The 19694-nt window shown below is 34.9% G+C and overlaps 1 protein-coding gene across 1 annotated transcript; it reads right to left on the bottom strand.

The window, feature by feature from the left end:
• Positions 1-1400: 1400 nt before the first annotated feature.
• Positions 1401-17888, bottom strand: LOC142632823 (uncharacterized). Its single transcript, XM_075807151.1, has 4 exons — positions 17820-17888; positions 16172-16250; positions 1509-1914; positions 1401-1410 (listed from the first exon to the last, which is right to left on the bottom strand). The coding sequence occupies exons 1-4, from the start codon at positions 17886-17888 to the stop codon at positions 1401-1403; spliced, it is 564 nt and encodes a 187-aa protein (XP_075663266.1).
• Between the last annotated feature and the right edge of the window lie 1806 nt (positions 17889-19694).

Genomic DNA, 19694 nt, shown 5'->3' with positions numbered 1-19694 from the left:
TCAAAAAAAAGGGGGGGGGGGAGGAGTACAAAAAGCTCTATCCTAGGCCTTAAGCTTGTGCAGGGGGGTCTTGGAGGGAGCTGCTGCCAGCCTCGGTACTCTTCAGTTCCAGCTCAAAGGTGGACAAAACTTGCTTCCCTTTGTCTGTTGAAGGGATGAGGGGCTCCATGTCTTGAACTTGCTCCTTCTCGGCGCCATCACACTTGTCCTTCTCTTTATGGGAACCTTCAGGTTCTGTAGGATCAGGAACAAGCTCTTGCATCACAAGAGGAAAGGCAGGAGAGGCTGCTACAGTAGGGTCTTCTATCTCCTGTATGTCTAAGGGAAGCCAGATGTTCTCGGGCTTCCTCAGCTCGGAAGCTGGAGGAACCCCTGCTGCATCCATGGCCTCTCCCCAGACCTGTTGACAGTACTCTTGGCACAATGCCGCGAAGGCCTCTGTCAACTGTACTTGCGTTATAGTTACCCCCTCCTGATAGCTGGCCTTCTTCGCGGCCTCCAGTGCGAGCTTATGGCTACGAGCCTTCTCCTTCATTTGCGTAAGCTCGTTCTCCAAGTCAAAGCGTACTCGTTGGGCTTGAGAGAGCTCGTCGTCCTTTTGGCGAAAGAGCTTACGCTGCCCCTCCACTTGGGTCTCCATCGTCTTCAAGCTGGCCTCGGCACCATCTCTCTCTCTTTTTAAGTCGGCCAGCTACGACGTGATTTTCCCGTTCTCTGCTAGGGCCTGGCCTAAGGACCTTACTGTCTCCTGCCTTAGCTCTTGCTCCATCCCAGCTCGCTTCCGATAGTCCTCCACAAACTTCTCGGCCGCGAAAACTTCTTAGATGGACTGCAAAAATGTCAGGAGGTTAAAAATGGTAAAGTGTCTATAAATGAATATAGAGTACAAGTGTAAGATGGAACTTACCAGAGCTAAACCCCTTTTTAATGAGAGGAACAGCTGCGGCTGGCCCATCTTCTCCAAGTTTTTCATGTCCTTGGGCAGCAGAAGAGGACGCTCCAACACCTCGGCCAAGTGGTGGGCGTGGCCTTGTTGGACTGTCCTAATGCTGGAGTGGCAGGGAATTGGTGCGCCGTCCAGTCTCAAGTCAAGAGACCAGGTAGCTGGTGCTCGGCGCACCTCGGCCACGTCTCTGATCTCCCCGCTTTCAACTGAGCGGGCGCACCCTTTGCCCTTGTCCAATTTCTACTGCTGGGCCGGCGCGGGCTGTTTCATCTTCTTTTGTTTTTCACCACCAGCCCCCTTGGCCTCCGCCTTCCTTTTCTTCTTGGGATCTTCGGCCGAAGGCTTGGGGTTGGCTGGAGGAGGAGGAGGTGGTGGTAAAGCCGGGGGAACTTGGGACCCCCTCGTTCCCTTCTTTGCTACACGTGCGCCTCTCGCGATCATAAGGTCCTTCAACTCATCCATCTCTTCTTCAATGAAACCGTCGTCTGGATGCGCTATCACTAGACCCGCGATCCCAAAGGCCTCGGCTGCTTCTTCTTCCTCGTCAGAAAGAACAACGAACGGGCTTCCGCGAGGTCGTGGGGCATCCTCGAGTTGGAACCTATCTATCTCCTCGTCCAACGTGTTCGCCGAAGACACTTGCTCCTCTGGGATAACCATTGCCTGAGAGTGCGTGGCGAGGGGAATTGCCGCAATAGGACGATAGTACAGAACGGTGTGAGGGGCGTCGGGAATGTCGTGGTCAGCCAAGAAGTGGGGTCGGGCTACGTGAATTCTCCTACGCCTTCGGTCACCCGCAATTATTGCGTTCTCGATCTCCTGGAAGTCCGAAGAGATAAGGTCATACCCTAGTATCAAATGAGCCGCCCTAACTTGTAAGTCTTCGCTGACGAATACCTCGGAGCGTAGCACTCGATTCAAATCGGCAACGTTGCAATGGCTTAAACGTGGGCGCACGAGTTGCTTATCTGCAAAAAAGACATCAAAATAAACAAACACGATCAGATTCGTAGGATATGCAATAAATTAAAGTTACACGCTCAAGTAAATGCAAATGCACATTTATAGACGTTAGAGGGAGTTATGAGGTGGAAAGTTAAATCCTAAGGTGTCGCACCTGGATCTCCCCACTCAACTGGGCAGTGGGGGCCATCGTGCCAGTTGCCAGAGACGATGAGGTAGTCATCCTTCATGCCTTTATTAGACTTGGGCAAACAGGAGATTAACCTAACTATGCTGGAACGGAATTTGATGTAATAACCTACATTGGTAAGTTTATGGCACTCGTACATGAAAACAACGTCGTGTCAGGTAAGGTTGAGACCCATCTGCTCGTTTAGAGCGTCAACGCTACCTAAAACTCTAAAAACGTTGGGAGCGCACTGATCGGGACACAACCGGTGGTTGCGGAGGTACTCCCTAGTTACGGGTTTCATTGGGAGGGTCATCCCACCTTCTACGAAGGCGACCATTGGGATGATGACCTCTCCGATTTTTCTAGAACCGGCTACGGCTTCCGCCGGGAAGTCTTTTAAGCCTACGTCGCTGGGAATGCGATATTTGGCCCTAAAACCTTCCATCCCAGCGGCGGTATCTACTAGACACTTAAACTTTCCCATCAGAAAGAAACGAAAGACTAAGTTCTAAGAGGGGGAACAGTTAGAAGGGGAGCCGAGGACAGGATCCGAGGAAAAAGGGTTAAGGAAAAATAATAAGAACTTACAAATTTCAAGTTGTGCGAATTTCCACGGATTTCTGCATACAAAAGGTGATTACTGATGTTTTGATGGGATTAGCCTCTGAGGAAATAAATGAGGGTGCAGGTTCCCGAAGCGTCACGACATGCGGGAAGCGGCCTCGAAATTGCATTTGTCCTGCCCAAATTTTCATGGAGTAACAAGGGCCGTTGGATGCTCATCTCACCGTTGAACGTGGGGGACAAGGTGTAACTTATGCTAATAAATGCGCGCGTTTTTGAAAATAAAACCGCCAAGTGGCGTCCTCTGGAACACAAAACGGTCTCCACACGTGCAATTATTTACAAAACGTGTAGGGTAAGTCCTCGTTGAATCAAAACCCTATTTTTCTCCTCGGATGATGAAAAATAGAGTTTTGAGGGGCTATTGTGGGGAGTAAGAGGACCCAAGTGGGCATATGGGCCTTTGGGCTGTAGCAAGGAGGGCCGACCTGCTCTTGAGCTAAGAATTTGTTAGTACTGCGAATCGGCCCATACGCCGAGGGTCCGAGGACACATCCGAGGGTAAGTTTCTCCTCGGATAGACCCAGGAGAACTCGAAGCTTCACTATGAAGGTCAAGGCAATATTCCGAAAAGACTGTTGGTTAAAGGGGGTAAACCCTGAACTTTCGAGGTACACCGGTGTTAGAAAAATACCAAAATCAAAGGCTGCCACCTCCACATTAAAGACTCTGCACCTACCTCCCTGGCCGCATTAATGAGGAAGTGACCCCTGAACAGTAGAACTGAAACTTCTGGTCACTATTCAAAGGCACTAAGAAAAGAAATATCTAGGAGGGAGGGGGTTGGAGCAACACGTGGATAAAGCATCAGGAAAAGAAGTATTTAAGGGGGATGAACGCCAAAGAAGGGGGGGTTTTTTTTCTGTAACTAAGAAAGAAATTAAGAATTATAACTTTTAAGAAAGAAAGAGAAATAATATAGAAGTAGTCCTCGGCTTATGTCCGAGGAGGCCTATTTGCAATTATTATTTGTTATTTACAAGTGTTTGTAACTCTTAGCCTGTTATCAAGTTCTCAGTACCTCTATCCTAGATTTCAAGCCCACACTCTACAAATTTGATTGTTTAAGGCTTATTGAGCCTGAGTCCGTAGTTGTCTTTGGGGTCCAGGTGCAATTGTGCACTTACATACACATTTAAAAAATTTAGTGAACACATGGCACAATTTTAAGTGGATAATTATAATGTTGTCCTCACATAAAGTTAAACAAATGACGCAAAATTAGATTTTAAATACTAATTAAACTTTATCTAAGTTTTGCCTATTAATATAATATGTTAGACTATTTGTGCCCAAACGACAATAATAATTACTTATAACATTACAACTATCAATAAAAATCTCATAAATAAAACAATTAAACATTAAGTATACATACAAAGGCCCCTATTAGTGGGCCATAACTGAGAGCCACAATCAGACGATCTTCTCTAAGTGGAACTAGCGCAACACCATCAATAGCGTACTAATAAGGTGATATCTCTTAAAAAAAAATTAACTAACTAAAGCACACTTTTTATTGAAAAAAAAAAATCAAAAATTAGTTTTACCTTCTTTTTTTTATCAAACTACTGTGCACTCCCTACAAAAGTGTAAGACCTCTCATCCGAGAGTCCATACACGCCATAACGTAGGTCACAGGATCAAGAAGTGCAGCTCCAGTAACAAGGTGCCAAACTATAACATCTAAAAGCTCCTGAACGGCTGGCTTTGGCAACTTACCACTGTCACAAAGTACGTGGTAAGCAGCAACAAGCACCAGCGCCCAACATATAACTACATAAAAATACATTTGAAAAAAAAAACATGCCAAACAAACTCCAAAATAAATAGGGGTGGCAAAATCGACCCAAACCCACCAAATTATTATTTGGGTTAATTAGGTATTAACCAAATTATTAATAAAAACCGGTACAGTAAAAGAGTTGAAAAAGAGAGTGATTACCAGTTCTTTAACTATACCAGTTTTTATTAATAATTCGATTGATACCCATTTAACCCAATTAATTATTTGGTGAGTTTGGGTAGACAAGGAGTTTTGGTTGATTTTACCACCCCTATTTATTATGGAGTTTGGTTAGTATGTTTGTTTTTTTTTATGTATTTTTTTTACGTAGTTATCTGTTGGGCGCTGGTGCTTGTGGCTACTTACCATGTACTTTGTTAAAGTGGTAAGCTGCCAAAGCCAGCCGTGCAGGAGTTTTTGGATGTTATAATTTGGCACGCGATTACTATAGCTACACTTCTTAATCCTATGACCTACGTTATGGAGCATGGACTCTCAGATGAGAGATCCTACCCTTTTGTAGGGAGTCCACAACAACTTGATAAAAGGAATAAGGCAAAATTAATTTTTTATTTTTTTATTTATTTTTTTTAAAAGTGTGCTTTAGTTAATTATTTGGTTTTTTTAGGAGATCTCACCTCATCAGTACACTATTAATGGTGTTGCGCTAGTTTCACTTAGAAAAGAGTGTCTGATTGAGGCTCTCAGTTATGTCCCACTAATAGGGGCATTGGTATGTATACTTAATGTTTAATTGTTTTATTTATGAGATTTTTATTAATAATTGTAATGTTATATGTAATTATTTATTATTGCTGTTTTAGCACTAATAGTCTAATCTATCTATCTATCTATATATATATATATATATAGACACATAGATTAATAGACATAACTCAGTGAAAGTTTAATTAAAATTTAAAATTAAAATCTAATTTTGCGTAATGTGTTTAACTTTATGTGAGGACCACACCATAATTATTCACTTAAAATTGTGTCATGTGTTCACTAAACTTTTTAAATATATCTATATGTATGTATGTGTTACATGCCATTTTTTTAATAGTGTGACTAATTTTATTTATGCTTTTATAATAAAAATTGTGTTTAATTTATACAAAAGCTTGAGAAAGTCAACCACGCAATATTAATTATTGGATGGGGATATTTGAAGCGTCGTATATCTCTACAATTTAAAAACAGTTAATGGGACTGAGTGGCACTATGATGGATACGACTACCTATAGCTGTTTGATGGGTCACAGGAGTGAACATTTTACCTAGAGTTGAAAGGGTAGGTACATATCAAGCACCATTGAAATTTGCATTATTAATTTTGAAGAATGGTAGAGAAGAAGAAGAGCTGGAACAGAAGTGGCAAGGAGAATGGAGCACATTACAGTCTAACTCATCCTAGACTAGGCAGACCCTAGTTTTATTTTGAAGAATGGTAGGTAATGAATTAAGTTAGTTTTAAAATAAAGTTGGTCTTAATTAGTTGCCTGTTTAATATAGTAATATTTTTTATAAACTAAATTTGTTTTGTGACAGAGGAAAAGAGCTGATACCGAAGTGGTTACAAGATTGGAGAAAGAGATGGTCTCTACAGAGAGCCTAGTTTTATGTTCATTTATTTCATTTTGACATTAGTAGTTTTAATATAGCCTAGTTTGATTCTCAAAATATAAAGTAGACAAGTAGTTTTAATTTTGAAGAATGTCAAAGGAGAAGAGCTGAAACAGAAGTGGCAAGAGCACATTACAGTCTGACTCATCCTAGACTAGAAAGACCCTAGTTTTATGTTTTATTTCATTTTGACAGTAAGAGTTTTATGTTAGACTAGAAAGACCCTAGTTTTATGTTTTATTTCATTTTGACAGTAATAGTTTTAAGTTTTATGTAGTCTTCGGATGAAATCTTTTTGCGCTTGCTAATTATTGGGATTTATCTTAATCCTCATGGACATCACCAATAGCTAAAATCTGTCCTCCTTGATTGCTTATCATTAAATACCACGCATTTTATTTTTATATATATACAAAAAAAGGATAAACGCCTTGCATTGAAAAATAAAAAGATAGGGCATAGCATAAACCATTACAAAACTAATTCCAATGCCTTCCAATTTTTTATAAAAAAATCTGCATGCTTTTTTATTTGGGGGGGGGTGGTAAATGGAGATCAATTAGTTATGTGGTTCTTCTCCAAAAATAAAAAGAAGTTTTGTGGTTTGATTGAGTTTTGTAGAGAAAATAAATCCAATACTTTTCAGCTTATAAAAAAGATTCTTTCTTAATCATTTCGGTATCCAATTTGATAAATTCTCTAAGTACTTTCTTAATCATTTCAACAATATTTTCATTTACTTAAAAAAGTAGGATAAATTACATTTTATTCCCTTGTTACATAAAATATTATGTTAAAAAAATTATGTGAGTTTTTACATCTAAAATGTAGAAAATAAAAATAACCAAATGTAAATAAACAATAACCAAAAATTATTTTCAAAACACAAAATTCGTGACACCCTTCTTTTAGGTTTATTTTTTCCCCCTCAAAATGGTACATATATTATGCATTCATTTTAAAGAAAAATTAAGTGAATTATAAGATTATTCCCTTAATTAATTATTAAAATCACTATTTTTTTATGTCATCATTATCTTAATGAAATATATAAAGTCCCCAATTAACGTGACTGCCCCAATAAGTACTAAAGTTAAAAAGTACTTTTCAGGAATAAAATAATGTTAATAATTTAATAACCTCAATATTATTGACACAATTATGTAAGCTAGTCTATATATTATCTATATCTATATTTATATAATAGACGAAGCTGAGAGAAAGTTGGTTCCTGCATTTAAGGACGTGTTGACAAATAGGATAACTGTCTATCTAAAATTCAGACACATTTCACTTTAAAAAGCGATACATTATATTGTTTATTAACGTTACGACACCGTTTAAAAGCGATAAATGATAATGTTTCACTCTGTCAAAACACTGTTTGGGAGCCCTAGGTATAAAAGAAAAACTAACCGCTTAAATGGAGAAAAAAAGAAAAGAAAGACTGCTACACGGAGAAAGGAGAAAAAGTGATCGTGAGAAAAGAGAGACAAAGAAATAGAGCAACAGAGACAAAGAGACAAAGAGAAGGGCGCCACCCAAATCTTCTGCCATCACCATAAGGGCGCCACCCAGAGAGAGAATGAGAGAGTTCATATAAAATAAAATAAAAAAAGATTGCTACACGAAGAAAGGAGAAAGAGAGATCGAGAGAAAAGGAAGACAGAGACCGTAAGGGCGCCATCCAGATCTTCTGTCATCACTATAAGCCTCCACCCACTACCTGGCTATCAGAATCGCTACTGATAAAGTTCTATTTTAAATTTAAAAATTTAGGGTTTTTGGCTTTTTTTTGGAGAATCAATTGGGTGTTAATTATGATTTAGATTGGTATTTTGGGTTAGATTTAGTCAAATTTATAAACATGCAAAAACTCTACTGTTTTTTGTTTTCTAAAACTTCTCACCGTTGAGTTTCCCCTGTTGAGACGTCTAGGATTCTTCTTTGACCCCTTTTGAAAAATAGACGGCTTTATTCTCTTTCTTTGATGCTTTCATTTCAAATTATCATCTCTGGTTCTTACAAAAACAAAACAGTCAGTTCTATCAATGTTTTTTCTACAGTTTGGCGTGGACTACCAAAAATCGTAGGCGTAGGGGAGATGGAGAGACATCTCAGGCCAGCACCACTGTCGGACTCTAACCACCAAAAAATTTGCATTCCTCAACCGGTGGTACACTGTTACAGGGTGAGTTTTCTTTTTTAGCTTTATTTGTTTTTTTTATTTTTTAAAATAAATTTTTAAAAGAAAAAACCAAAATCTTGCGATAACAATGATTTATGTTTGGCAGTTTTGGTATTTGCTTTGTTTTGATTTAGGCATTTCGGTTATTTATGGTTTCAATAAAGGTTTTTCCCCTCATCCAAACCTTAAACCCATTTTTTCAACACAAACAAGCAAAAGAAATAATGCGGCTTTATCATTTGGCTAATTAAGCAGACCGATTCACTATTTTCCCTACCATTCTGTCACCACATTAAAACCTTTACCGGTAAGGTTTTTTTATTTGTTTTAAAATTTTATCGTTTAAATATGATTTAGGCTTGGGGATTTCGATCGAATTGATTTTGATTTAGGCTTAGGTTTGGGTATGTAATTTTTTGAATGTGAAATTCTTTAAAATAAATCATGTTTAAGGTTTCAGATATGCTCTTGATTTTGATTTAGGCTTAGGTTTGACCAACTACAAGTTTTGGTATGAATTTAAAAAATGATCAACTCATATAGATTAAATTTTAGGAGTTTCAAATTTTAGGAGTGTTAATAGACTATAATTTACTTTTTAGACTTGAGGAAAATTAATCTTTAATTTCGTTAATTTAGTTTCTGTTGTCTTAAGTAGCATGGGCTCGATGAAGTTCTTAGAGGAATCCACACATTTTACAAGATTCCACTCAAAGACATTATTTCAACTTAGCTCTTTGAACAATATTACGTATTATTTGCATTTCCTATTGCATACTAAAATTAAAGATACTATGCTTTGCTGATGAAATAGACCACTTCATATGTTCTGAAAATAAAAACACAAGAACATGATTTGATTGTTATAGTTGCTTTTATTAGTTTAAAATTGTATCAATCATCCTTTAGAGGAGTAGAAGAAGAAGATGAGAGAACGGTCTCACCACCCTATTACCTTGCAATTCAGAAAACATGTTAAGCAGTCTTCTTTTTGTCTTTCCTTTTTCACTGATTTTTTTCTTTTTTTTTTTTTTTTTTTTTGCCATTGATTTCAGGATCAGGTACTAAGTTTTTGCCCCTCTGATTGATTTCTCATAGTTCCAAAATCCCCTTACAAAATTCTCTAAGCAGAAACCAATGGCTGTCTAAATGGGTACGTATTTCTCATCTAAATTGTGATTGTGGAGATTATTTTTGATTGAAGAGATTGGCAGTAAAGATTGGGTTTCGAGAGTCGTTTTTGAGAAATTTCAAATAAATTTTTCGGTGTGTTTTGTTTGATTTGTTTCATATGTTAACTATTAATGCTTTGGGATATCATATAAACTTCAAACTGATTTTTTTTTTTTGTTTATGAATATTGATATAGGGGAAAAAATGTTTGACAATGAATAAGGGAGATCAAGGCAAAGTGACGTAGTAAGAGTTGAGGCATTGCAACTTCCAAAGCCAGTTTGTGGATCATGGACTCATGGAGTGGCTAATGTAACAGGTCTAATCTGAAAACATGGAATAATTTACGATATTTAAAATAGTGAGAACTATAAGTGGAAGAAAATTACAGCATTATGAAATAAAATAATATCAAATGGAGACAAACTACTCATAAGAATTAGGAATATTAGAAGGCACAGATTAATGTTGTGTGAGATCGTGGCATATCATTTGTGAAAATATGACATTCGTAAGTGCCATAGCTACTTCTATGTTGCATTGTAAAGTTATCATCATTAGTTTTGAGTTTGAACAATTTTTATTTACTGTGTTTTAACTCAGTTTTATTTTCAAATAGAATTCATCTCATATATTCATTTTTTTTATTGTTCAGGACTGTGTTTGGTTCTAAAGTGATGGTTTCACTCTCTACTATTCAATTACAGTCAAATTTCAATATGAATAATTGCAATTGTTAACTTATTTTATGCAATTTTTATCTATTCAAGATAATTACATCAAACTTAGGCATCTACATCCCATTGTGGATTTCCATAGCAGGTATGTAAGCAATTTTGCTGCTAACTTTGAGCTTTAATATTTTTGGAGAGACTGCTAGATGGAATCTAACATAAGTTTTCATTTTTAATGTTTTGAGGCATGAGGAGTACTTTTAAAAACGTGATCATGCACTTGAATTTATTGTCTATATGAAGAGGTAATTTACCCAATTCATTTTCTTAATGCTTTAAAATTTATGAAAAAAAAAAATCTTAATGCTTTAATACGTTTGCCTTTTGTTGGATTCACAAAATCCTATTGATCACAGGCGTTGAATTTTTGTGTGTAAGGTTTTTCGTTGAAGTTGGTTTGCAACAGTTTTGTTGCATATTATCATATACAAGGTATTTTCTCCGTTTCTTTTTTACCTTTTACAATTCAGTGCACATGTCAAGACTTAATGATAGTGATAATCGCTATATATTGTCTTAGTTCATACTCTGTTAAGAGCATATACAACTGCTTATTGAAAAAAAAAAAAATGCATCGTCTCACCAAAAGCCAATTTGATTTATTTTACATTACTACTCTTATAAGAGTCCTTACATCACATTCTTTATTTTACAATACACCATATTAAAATAATATTTTTTTTACACCTAGCACAGGTCATGCGTGTTTAAGTGATAAAAAATGAATAAAAAAGGATTGTGTGTTTGAGATGAGAGATTGAGTAAGAGAGAGAATAAAAAAAGGAAAAGAAAGAATGCATGGCTATACAGTATCATCTAAAAATACATGATATTATAAGAATGTTTAAAATTTGCTACAGGAATGCGAGACTAGTTATGGAAAGCTCCTTTTTTCTGTTTTTAATTTTTATTTTTATTTTTTTAATGAAAATCCTTACATACTTTGCATTTCATCCAGTTTTAAAGGACCGGATGAGCATAGAAGTAATACAATGCTTGGATGGATTATATAAAAGATTTCAAATTTAGTAAGAGATCTCCGATTTAGTAGTAAGGAGTACTAATTTTGAGAAAATCTTAGCATAAAAGAGAAAAATGATGAAGTGTTTGGCTTAGCTGTTGTGGCTATGATTTACTTCTTACCAATTATTATACTACTGTTTGAACCTAACAGAATTTGTATTGCTTTTTTTTTATTTCTTTGGATTCTTTGGTCAAAATATTTTGGTACCGTTTGATTTTGTAATTATGATATTGAAATACGCTATCATGATCTATATGTCTGATTAATTTTCTACTTAAAAGGTATCTACAAGTGGGTTATAGAATGAGTTAACGGAGTTTCATGATTTCATCCATTAGTATTTTAAAGAAGTTATTTATAGAATAGTGTGTATATAAGTGCAAGAGTTCTTAACTCTCACTTACCATTCATCTAATAGTGAATAGGCCATTCTGATTTTATTGTGTCTGTAAGCTTTTGAAATTTTGTGTACATAAATTTATTTTATCAGTAGAATAAGTGCATTGATGCCTCTATGCCAGGATTGAGATTTCCTTGATCTATTGATACATGGATGAAGAGGGATGTTTGATCGTAAAAGGGGAGAGTTTTATTTTGTTTTTGATATGATTTGTAGTGTAGTTTCTGATCTGGATTCAGTTCAGAAACTGAGGCCCCACTTGGTTGATGCCAAAAAATAAAATACTTGGATAAAACATGTAAATTAATATATGTAAATATAAATAAAGTTCAGAAGCCAAAAATGCTATTCTGAGATAACAGAGGACTCTGTTTTTATCACCTTTCAAAACTGTACTATAATCTCTGACATGTAACTTTCTGAATTCTAAACTAAATTTTATGGGGTGTGTATGGTTGTGGTGCAGTGGGTATTCTTTGCTTAGAGACACGTAGTACAACAAAGGACTTACCAATGCTTTGGTCATTCAGTTGACTCCTTGCTGCCAGTTTGTACTTGCTGTCATGCTAGCAAAAACAGGGGTTTCACCCGATTTTACATATTATTGGATTTGAACCAATGACTCTTGCTGTATGAAAGCGAACCGCTGAATCAAGTAAGTCAAGCTGAGTCAAATTAGAGAAAATAGACTCCTATAAGAGAGCCGTTTGGGAAGATGCTATATGGGATGGATGTCGTCTACAAGAGTGATGTAGAAAGATATATTTAGTTATTGTTTTGGGATGTTATTCTATTTGGTCAAAGAGAACCTTTAAATCATCTATTATTGTTGAGATTTGCAAATTGTACATATTTGTTTTACTGTGGTTAAAAAAAAGTTAATTGATGCATTTTCTTAGAGATTATTATTATTGTAGATGTTTAAATGAAGCAAAGACTGAACCCTACTGAATTGTTATGGCAATATTAACTATTGTTTGTCCAATTTTATATAGGGTCTCTAATTTCAATGTTTTCTCTATGGTACATTTTTCCTTATATGTGGATCAAATATGCCAATTGAAGAGTGGTTAATAGTATTGCTAACATATAATTTATAAGATTTCCAATTGAAAATCAACATTTTAAAGAAAGTTTGACTATGATGAGAACTATTTTGGTGCTTATTTTTTCTAGCTATGATCAGACTTAACGTTATTGAAATTATTAAGATATCCTATAATGCCAAAGTAGGTATCTTAATTCTTTAATTTTTAGGTGGTAGTTCTAAGTAAGTTGGCTTCCTGTCAAAATGATTGAATTTGGCATTTTATGGTTGTGTTTTTCTCTTTAATTCCTTCATCAAGATAATGTTTAGTTTTATTTTCATTGTCCAAGCATATATACTCTATTTTGTGACTTCATTATTCCACTCTAAAATTAATGGGAATATTAAATTAAATAGTACAAATTTTGTTTGGTGTTAAACAAAGTTCAAAAGTGTTTTAGTTCATTTGTTTAAACACAACAAGCTTTTCTGGATTTTAGATAATTATATATGTTAAGGTGGTATACATACAATAAATGAAATTCAGTTTCTAAAGCCTCATCCATTCTAAATACTTTTTCCTTTCCACATGGTTTTGTAAATGCATAAAGGCAAATAAGACAGATTATGATTCTTAGAAACATATAAAGGGTCATTCATTGTAATAGTCACTTGAGCTATTGTGAAAATTTATAAAGGTAACATTTCACTGAAATAGAAGACTTGGAATAAAACTTAGAGACAAAAGTATCAATTGTACTTATACAACTTATAAAATTTATAATAACCTTTACGTTTCTTTAAAAAATTCCTTTTATATTGCAACACATATTGATGACAATGCGAAGTCAAGATTTTTAACGACAACATCAATATAGGGTATTATATTGCATGTCTTATATGAAAGACAAAAGTCAAACCTATTAAAGGTTTTTTTTTGGTAAGTGTTGTAAAGCTGACCCTGAACACTAGTATATATAAAAGCAGAGACTTTATGTGGGAAAACATAATGTTCTGCCAAGTGGCATATTATATGACATCCTTCTTATTTAAACTTCCACCTCATCTAAATTTATCATTTATGTCAACCCATTAGCCAATGACAAATGCATTTATTTCAATGTATTAATAAAATTTTAAGAATTTGTATACATTTATAACTTTACATGCTTTGAATTGATATGGATGGATTTAACAAGTCATGGGAAATGTAGGAATAAAATTCAAACAATTTGTATATATTTATAACTTTACATGCTTTGAATTGATACGAATAGATCTAAAAAGTCATGAGTAAGGTAGGAATCAAAAAAACTTTTCAACTTTCAACATAATACTAACTTCAATCTTTGAATTTTATTTCTACATTTTCCATGACTTTTTAAATCCATCCATATCAATTCAAAGTATGTAAAATTATAAATGTATACAAATTCTTTGAATTTTATTAATATATTGAAATAAATGCATTTTTTCATTACTTAATAGTTTGACATAAATACTAAATTTAGATGAGGTGAATGCCTAAATGAGAAGGATGTCATACAATGTGCCACTTGGCAGAATGTCGTGCTTTCCCACATGAGATTCCTGCTTTTATATATATATATATATATTGATTTATTGATTGATGTGGAGAAAAATAATATTCGCCCTATTCATTGAATTCAACTCTTGCAATTTTGCATTGAAATTAGTCTTATGTAGAGAATTGAAAAGTTTTTTTGATTCCTACCTTTCCCATGACTTTTTAAATCCATCCCTATCAATTCAAAGGAAGTAAATTTTTAAATGTATACAAAATCTTTGAATTTTATTCCTACATTTATAAATGTATACAAATTCTTTGAATTTTATTAATACATTGAAATAAATGTATTTGTCATTACTTAATAAGTTGACATAAATGCTAAATTTAGATGAGGTGGAAGCCTAAATGAGAAGGATGCTATACAATGTGCCACTTGGCAGAACCTCATACTTTCCCACATGAGGTCTCTGCTTATATATATATACATACATACATATATATATATATATATATATATATATATATTAATGGCAAATGCATTTATTTCAATGTATTACTAATAAAATTCAAAAAATTTGTATACATTTATAATTTTACATGCTTTGAATTGATACGAGTGGATTTAAAAAGTCATGGAAAATGTAGGAATAAAATTCAAAAAATTTGTATACATTAATAACTTTACATGCTTTGAATTGATACAAATGGATCTAAAAAGTCATGGAAAATTTAGGAATCAAAAAAACTTTTCAATTTTTTGCATAAAACTAACTTCAATGTAAAACTGCAAGAGTCGAATTCAATGAATTGAGCAAATATTATTTGTCTCCACATTTGTCCAGTATAAATCTTTATTTCCATTGGACTTAAAATTAAACTTCCATAATTTTCTCGCAATATCTTTGTTTTACTTTCTAAGAGGTATGTTAATTTTTAAAATATTACGTTCGTCTTAAATATTTTGCTTACATTTTATGTATACGGTTTTACTTATGTAGCATTGTAATTTATTTAGACTTATTTTTTCTTATTATGTGCCAATTTATATTTTTGGTTTTCTGTATGATGCGTATACCTGGTAAGGATCTATTTTTGGCTACTCTTAGTTCAATTAAAATTTGAAAGTTAAATTGTGATATTATTGCATCACTATGACATTATTTTTTCTATTGTTGTATCATGAAATTCTAGAAGTTTTTATAGCTAATTGATATATAAAACACAAATAATACAAGAAAGACATGTAGGAACTAACAGGTTTGTAGGTGACAATTTCACTATGATCTGGTAACATTTCTTGGTTACATGAATTAGAGGAATTTCCCCCCGATGTATTTAGTTTTAATTTAGTTTTAGTAGAAAACCTCATAGATTAAGTGTGACTAACAATAATAGTATTCATGAAATCAATGAGTCATAAATAATTTCTTACAAAATTTATCAAAATGCACCGCGCATCGCGGAGGATATTAGCTAGTCTATATAAAACCGAAGTCTCTTTTCTACGTCAAAACAATATTTAAATAAAATTATTTTTGTTTAGTCCAAACTTAACAAGAAGTAAAACTCTCTCTCATAAGTCTAACTTAAACTCAAACTCATCATTTTTTTATCACTTTTTTAAAATAAAATTATTTTTGTTTAGTCAAAACTTAACAAAGAGTGAAACTCTATTTCTCTAATAAGTTTAATTTAAACTCAAACTTAATTGTTGAAAGAAAAAAAACTTGAATAAATCCTATATTAATATTATCTTAAACATGGCTTTTTTTTGTAGCCATTGCACTTTTAAGCTTCTTCATCATATTGTAAATACAAATTGAAGTCATATAAGAGCAATCATGCAATGGTGTAGTTTCTTAATCAATTTAAGATTTTATAAAATTATTTTAGTCTACCTCACAAATAGACATGTTCCCGTGCATAGCACTTGTTAGCGACTAGTTATTAATAAATAACACAGCATAAATAACTTACCTCGAGTAACTTGATGTGGCGAGACAGCAATGATGCCTCCTCCGCTTGGCCAGTCTAGTTTGGGGATATAGTCGTCGGGCTAAAAAATCAAATATATGAATCAGATATAAATATATCAAATATATATTATGTTATAAAATAAATAAAATTCAGATCTAAGAAAATTGAATCCCAAACCCACTACAAATAGTGGTAATCAAGAACAATAGAAACATGAATTTTTTTATTATTATTATTTAATTTGGATTTGGATTTAGATGAATTTTAAAGGTTATGAATTTTATATTCTAGTTTATATTATTTTGGGAATTAAATTTTTAATTTTTCAACTAAAATCTCGATTGATGAAGCTGTTTCACTTTCACTTTGAAATTCTCATCCATCTCCGTTATTTACATAGGTGATTTACTAACAAAAGACTAACAAAAGAACAACACAGAAAAAGAGGGGGCTTCAATCACTAACGAATACTGCTGCTAAAGAACAAAGAGAGAAAAAAAGAACAAAATCATTAATTAATACTACTGCTAAAGAACAAAGAGAGAAGAAGAGAGAGAAATAATATACCCATGGGTTCTCTCTAGCCCTCTCTCATTCTCCCCCTTTTCCTCCAAAAATCCCAGAGAAAGACTAAAAAGAGAGAGGAAAGGGAAGTAGCAAACACAGGACTTCCATGGCATCTACAGAGAACCCATTCACACAACCATGAGATTTCTCTTTCTGTATTCCTTTACTCATTTATTTGTTTTGTTTTGATTTGAATCTTAACCCATCTTTGTGTTTTCTCTTCAGCCAAACATCAACAAGGATAAGCAGATTCAAGGCTATCACAGACACAAAATCAAGCTAGAATCAACAACAAAAAGAACAGCAACCAGCAGGCATCAAAGCAGAGAGAACAAAAACAAAAAGCAAAGGGAGTACATCAACTGGGTAGACCTTAAACTCACCTCACATTTCCCTATTTCACTCTGTACACAATACACACATCCTCACAGAGTCACCACACACACACACTATACTCCTAATCCGTGCTAAACACTACATTCTCATACACAACACCGAGCACACAAACACAAACACAAGATCAACAACTTACCCTTGGTCAGGAGCTGTTCACTTGTTCATGCGCCATCGCGTGTAGATCCGTGCACCATCATGGTATCGGTTCTTGGCAGACCCGTCAGACCCTTCACCTCCACATCCACCTTTGGTGGTTCACGCGCCGTTCAAGGCGTTCTTGGCTTGTAGATCGGAGAGTGGTTGCTAGGTTTGAGACTCAGTGAGACCTTGATTTCCCATAGGATATTTTCTCTCTCCTTTTTACAAGACACAATCTTTGCTTGCTTGCTATCCTTAACAACAAAACATCATGGATGAATGACCCAGAAGTCTCCTGGTAAAGCTAGCTTTGTTTGTCCCTAACTTGGTGGAGATTAGTGAGGAAAAAAATGGGGTTTTGAATAAGAAAAAGAATTAAGGAAGAGGAGAAAAAGGAGAAGAAGAAAGAGAGGTTTGTTTTGGCTTTTGGTTTTTAGTGTTGTTGTAGACGCGAGAAGCGCGTGGGGTCTTTTGTTTTTGTTTCACCACCATTTTTGTAATTTTGTAGGTGAATTTGATCTCCTTCTTGCTCTGCTCGTCCACGTACTTCTGGTAGAAAGCGACGAGTGCCTTCGCGATGCTCTGGCGAATCGCGTAGATCTGAGAGGTGTGGCATGGTTCTAGAGAACTAATAAGAGATATGGCTAGGGTTGGAGAAGTTTAATAGAAAGAGACGGGGCAAGCTTTGTGACCCGGTCCGTGTGGCCTGGTTCCTACCAGATCCGTTCCCAAGTCTAGAATCTAGATGGGGTTTGGGCATCAAGCCCGATCCGTGAATGGTCTTAGGGCCATTTCACTAGCCCTTTAACCTTTCGGAACCTTGTGCCTGATCCTTTCACAGTACTGGGCCTTGGCCCACTTTTTCATTTTAAAGTTTAAACCCATCTCATATTTCATAAACTGTCAGCCCGTTTTTGCTTTAGCCTGCATTCTGTTTTAAATAGCCTACGGCCCACCTTTTAGAATAAAAGGGTCCATGCATGTTTTCTTTTAATCAATAAAATGCCACCTTTTTCTACATTTGCATTCACATTGCTCGCATTTTAGTTCTTCTTCTCATATTTTGCATCTTCATGCATATTTTCTTACGTTTGCATAATTCCCAAAAATCATGTTTTAATTCATAAATTCCTAAAATCATGTTTTTATCCCAAAATTTCCTAAATCTTGTTTTAGTTCATAAATTTCCCATAATCACATTTTGGCCTCGGCCTTTCTCTAAAATTCACACTTTGATCCAAAAGTTCACAAAATTTCATCTTGACCTCAAGTCTCTCCAAAACTGCAATAAAACCCTCAATCTTTCCAAAAATCACAAAGAGGTTTCCCAAACCCCTTGGAAGTTGTTTGAAGTCATTCAAACAACATCCAAGGTCTTCTAATCATCTTTAAATCCACACTTTTTGCTTACCTTCATTTAGAATAATTGATTTGCACCTTGTGTGATGTTTGCATGCCATGCCTAGGTTTACATGCTCACATGCCGGCTTCCATGCTTCTTACCCCATCCATGCTTAGATCTACATCCTTACATGCTTATGTGTTTAGGTCAACATGCTTCCATGTGCTCATACCATGTGTTTATGTTTTATGCTATATTCCATGTGCTTGTGCGCTCCATGCCATGTTTGTATGCCTAGACCTAGGCTATGTTTGTCATGTCATGTGCTATTGTAGCCTTTTTGTTCCTTTTATCGCATTTTCTTGTGTTTTGGCCTAATAGTTAGAACTCGATGTAGACCCTATGGTCTTTGTCATCATTTGTGCACCTTGGCCCACATCAAAGGGTTTGGATTATCCTTATTTGTGTGTCCATGCTTGCATGCTTCTATGCTTTATCTTCCATGTTAGCCTCTCTAGTTCTAGGCTTTGCCACACTTGACGCCCTTAGCAGGTTTGTGGTTGTGTGGTTACATCCGACACCCATGAGGCCTTATTTGGATGTAACCATTTAGGAGGCATCTCTGGATGCCGGGTCGCTTCGTGCATACCTTTCCCCTTTTCTACTCCATGTGATGATATGTGTACCTTCGTAAATTGTCCACCACAAGAATACCACAAATAAAAGAGAGATACTATGGACCACGCCAAGGACGGAGGGAGACTTGGACGAGGGGCAATGGCCCCCTATTTTAAAAAAAATTAATATATATATATAGGCACTAATTTTAGCAATTTTGTTATATAAAATCACACTTTGCCCCACTTAACATTGACATTGATTCCTTTAAGAGTACTACTCTAGCCTCAAACTTTTTTATAACATTTTACAAACTATTACGGCAGTAAAATTTTATTGGTTTGCACTTGGGTTCATCACTTACATCGCATTTTTACTTACTAATAACCACTTACCACATTAATAATTTGTAAAAAGTTTGTAATTTTAGCATTTTTCTCTTTTTAAAGGCCAGATCTAAAA

The sequence above is a fragment of the Castanea sativa genome, chromosome 4 (assembly GCF_040712315.1).
Source record: "Castanea sativa cultivar Marrone di Chiusa Pesio chromosome 4, ASM4071231v1".
Taxonomy (NCBI): Eukaryota; Viridiplantae; Streptophyta; class Magnoliopsida; order Fagales; family Fagaceae; genus Castanea; species Castanea sativa.
The sequence above is the reverse complement of the archived record's forward strand: the minus strand, read 5'-3'. Positions and strand labels throughout refer to the sequence as shown.

Excerpts from the sequence above, each read along its gene's own strand:
- LOC142632823 (XM_075807151.1), bottom strand. The coding sequence starts at position 17,888 with ATGCCACACCTCTCAGATCTACGCGATTCGCCAGAGCATCGCGAAGGC. Across the intron at positions 16,251-17,819 it reads CTCGTCGCTTTCTACCAGAA|CCCGACGACTATATCCCCAA; the intron begins GTACGTGGACGA and ends TTGATTTTTTAG. Across the intron at positions 1,915-16,171 it reads GCCACATCAAGTTACTCGAG|ATAAGCAACTCGTGCGCCCA; the intron begins GTAAGTTATTTA and ends TCTTTTTTGCAG.